This window comes from Chrysochloris asiatica, unplaced genomic scaffold (assembly GCF_000296735.1).
Source record: "Chrysochloris asiatica unplaced genomic scaffold, ChrAsi1.0 scaffold00049, whole genome shotgun sequence".
NCBI classification, from domain to species: Eukaryota; Metazoa; Chordata; class Mammalia; order Afrosoricida; family Chrysochloridae; genus Chrysochloris; species Chrysochloris asiatica.
Window position 1 is genome coordinate 2272554 of NW_006408567.1, and position 4282 is coordinate 2276835.

General features: G+C 40.3%; 1 protein-coding gene across 2 annotated transcripts in view; it reads left to right on the plus strand.

Moving 5' to 3' along the window:
• The first annotated feature begins 824 nt into the window (after window positions 1-824).
• Window positions 825-4282, plus strand: part of USP16 (ubiquitin specific peptidase 16) — a 38514-nt gene continuing 35056 nt past the window's right edge. The window contains exon 1 of one of the 2 annotated variants that reach the window (XM_006862510.1): window positions 825-982. Coding sequence is in view for 1 of the 2 variants with exons in the window: in XM_006862511.1 (XP_006862573.1) it covers window positions 964-982 (19 nt within the window). In the remaining variant the exon portion in view is untranslated. The remainder of the gene's footprint in view (window positions 983-4282) is intronic. The other variant, XM_006862511.1, reaches the window with a different exon arrangement.

Sequence of the window (4282 nt, forward strand, 5' to 3'; positions counted from 1 at the left end):
AAAATGAGTGTGGTGCTGTAGGATAAGCACTGGACTGCTGATAATAAGTTTGGCGGTTCAAACCCACCAGCGGCTCCTTGGAAACCCTATATATGATCACTATGAGTCAGACCATATCCGACAGCACTTAGATATTTGAATGAATAAGCAGTAAATGTTTGACTATTTTATCCTCCGCATTTCTCTTGAATGGCGTCTTTGTGTGGCGTGGTAGGAAAAGCACTGGACTGCTTACCAGAAGGTATGAGAACACTAGAACAGGGTGCTATGAGTTGAAATGGATTCCACAACACTTAGCAGTTCTTTTAATACCTTCATTCGTTTTAGGATTTACTCTCCCTTTTTATTCTGACATTTTATGGCAAGCAAGGTTGTTGTAGTTAAATGCTGTTGAGTCGGTTCCGACCCCTAGTGACATTGCATAGGATATTTCCGAAGAGCGACTTGTGAGCTTGAACCCCCGACCCTGCGGTTCCAACCGACTTTGCAGTCCAGCACATTAGACCGCAGCGTCACACCAGGACTCCAAGGCAAAGTTAGTTCAAGGCAACTTTTTACTCCGTTTTAGAAGATGATATGGCAGAATTAGGGAAACTCCGTGAAATTTTAAATACTTCGTTCCTCTCTTATTGAACCATCAGATGTAACGTCTTTCAAAGAAGCAACTCGGAAGACAACAACTCATACACCCACACTTACATTTAACCTCGCAGTTACGGCCGAGAGGGGAAACTCCTAGGTGCCTATAGACAAGGACTTCCGGCGCGAGACGCTCGCAGCGCCCATTCATAAGCGTCAGCGACGTTAAATTTATGTGCTTAAATCACTTCCCATAATGCCACGTTCCGGAAGTTGTTGCTTTCTAAGGGTCACTCATGTTTCAGGTTCTGTCGCTTTTCAATCGTCACCGGGAGGAAGACAGAGCTGCCTGCCCAACCTCAAAGCTTCCTAGGGGATGCAGTTATGGACGTTATCGCTGTGGGTGAGTTCTGGCCCCATTGCCTGGCAGTCAGTACTCACACCGACTGCCTGCGCTTCGAAGCACCCGAATTTTCTATTCGGACCTCGTAGTGTTTTCGGTGTCCTGTGTTCCTTGAACTGATGACTTGGCTCCTGCCCGGCCCCTCGTTCTTATAGGCTGTATAATCTGTCGGTTCTGGGACATGGCCAATCAGCTGCTGGTGCTGGCGCTTTTGACCCGTGTACCCTGAGGTTCTCCCGTGAGTGCAGAGCAGTTGGAAAGGAATGGGAGGTGTGGCAGGTGCCGAACCAGTGCGTGGGTGGTGCCCCCAAAGGTTGGGTCTGGGTTTACAGCAGCGTCCACGTGGTGATTAATAGGAAACTGTCTGTCATCTACCCGACGTAATGCTTCTAGGGGAGGACCGAACTACCCTAAACTTGAAATTCTCGTCTAAGATTTGTTGATCTTCCCACACTTTTGTCATTTTAATGGAACTGAGTTGGCAGGGGAAGACTGGAAAAGCGGAAAAGGGAGGAGGTTGGCTATGAGAACTGTCTAGACTAGCTTTAATTCCGAAGACACACTTGAAAAATTGAATGGATTTTTTTAAAGGACTTAGAAAGTACTCCTTCTGATACTTATTAGAAATGCCTTTTATATTGTCAAAAATTTACTGAAGCCTTTTTCACATCAATGAAGTGATTCCCTACTGTCTTTTCTAGCCGCAATTACAGTTCATTTTTCCAGCTTTTCTTTGGAGTCTGGGCTCCTGCAGCGCTCAAGCCAAATTTACTAATGCTGTTTTGAGCTCCTCAGACCTCTTCTCTTTTCTTTTTCACCACAATTTATTTGCTTCGTTCGTATGTACCCATCTTGGCATCTTATAATCATATTTTATGGCTCAGGGAAACTTCTCTTTTTCTACTTAAATATAAGAAATACTTCTTGAGTGTTTACTGTGTGCTACCACTCTGCTAGATGCTATAGGCAAGTCAGAAGAATGCCTAAAACCATTTCTTTCTCCTAAATCTTTAGATTCCAGGTAGAGAAATAGCATAGGTCCAGGTTAAAGAGATACAAAGCTATTCACTATAGTAGCTAAGTAGAGAACAAAATCTACAGCTTATTCTAGATATATAAATTACATTAAATGCCATTTTAGGTTGAGGAATAGTATGTGAATGTATCCTTGTTTAATATATATCCATATACTTTCTGTTCATTTGTTAGGTTATTCATTTATTTTGTAAACATTTTAGATTATCCTCAGAGAGATTTTCTTATGAATACTTGATGTAAATTTTATATGCATTTTTTTGAATGATCTTACCTTTAACTACACTAATGTATCAAGAGCTAAAAGAATGTGATGAAGACTTTTAACCCAGAGCAGTGATGACAGCTATCTATCAGGATTAATTGGGCAGGCTCAAAACATACATCTTGGGTCACACTTTCCCACACATATGGAATCAGAATTTCAATAAATATCCCAGGTAAAATAACTGCTAGAGAGTTAGTTAAGTGATTCTGACACCTAGAAACTTACAATCATTATTATGTAAGCTAGATTCATACTTTCATATTAGGTAAGCTTGTTCATACTTTCATCACTATTAATGTTTTCTGCTTTTGAATTGTTGATTGTTGTTGCATATGCCATGGAGACGGTTCGGACTCACAGCGACCCTGTACAGGGTTTCCGAGGCTGTAAATCTTTACGGGAGCAGAAAGCCTGATCTCTCTCCCACGGAACAGCTGGTAGTTTTGAACTGCTGACTGTGAGATTAGCAGCCCGATTTGTAACCACTACGCTACCAGAGCTCCTGAATTGTTGATTAAAGAAGTGAAAATTTGATGTTTAGCTAAGGTTTTATCATCGCCTCCCAAACTGGTTTTGGCAGTAATATATATAGTAATGTAAGTATGTGAGAATGCAGTTGTAACCAATTCTCTGCTATTTGATAGCCATAGGAATTCTTGGTGTGGAAAATAAAGAAGAGAATATAACATTTTTTTTTTTAAGTTTTTATTGTAAATTGAGTGATAGTTTACATGGGAGAACATTGGTTTTACACTCATAATTTCATTGCAATGATTACAGTCTCCTCTGTACAACATCATTCAACAGTATTTGCTTCTATTCCCTCTGTTTTTTTCGGGGGGAGCAATGGGGGGGATGGGGATGTGCACAAAAACACTCAGGAATATATAATCATTTAAACAACCAAAGGGCACATTCTGCAAGACTGCCTCCTGGCCATCAGCACATGGCCACCAGCACACAGCCTTTCTCATTCCATGAAGCTAGAGTCCTCATGTGCTCTATTTCTCCATGCCATCATCTCTGTCTCCATCTCTGGTGTTGCTGCTTCTCTGGATAGGGTCCCACATTCTACTCGTGCTCTTCTCCCTTGATGGTCCTAGGGTCCTCTGTTCCTGGCCTGTAAGATTAACTACTTCCCCCTTTTAACAAAGCTTCTACCTTTACAGTTGTGACAGTTGCAATTAGCCACGATAACAATTAACTTGCTATTGAATCATAAGAATCTTATCCCCATTTATTTTCACCAGACCCATCTAGACAAGATGAATACTGTTCAGTGGGGATTCTACCTTCCCCCACATAAAGAGTGTATATGACTTTTTATATTTGACTTTGAAATTATTTTGTTGGTTTTCTGACTCCTCTTGTTGTGTTGTTGTTATGTGCCGTGGAGTCGGTTCCGACTCCTAACGACCCTGTACAGGGTTTCTGAGGCTGTAAATCTTTACGGGAGCAGAAAGCCTGATCTTTCTCCTGCGGAACAGCTGGTAGTTTCAAACTGCTGACCCTGCGGTTCACAGTCCGATTTGTAACCACTACGCTACCAGAGTCTCCTCTTAGAACTATTTAAAATTTTTCTTAAATTAACAATTTAATTAACATAAACTGCAGAGCTAAGAAAAGTCTGTTTAAAACAAAGGAAATCAGTCTGAGGTTTAAGAGTGCAACCGATATTTCACATTTATTTAATGAGGAATTAGATTGCTAAAATAGTATAAAGTGCTGAGACTTTTCCAAGTCTATGTAAGAAGATCTTGCTGTAACCTCACTTTTAAAATCTTTTACCCTTACTATGTATCATCTTCTAGAGCTATGAAAAAAAATGGAGTAGCACTATTTATTTTACCTACTGCACAGAGTTCTTTTTTGTTGTTGATTTTTTTTTTTTTTAATTTTAATTTAAGGTTTTTGTTGTGGATTGAGTGAAAGTTTACAGGGCACATCATCAGTTTCACATTCAACAATTCATATAACTTGTTTCATTACATTGATTA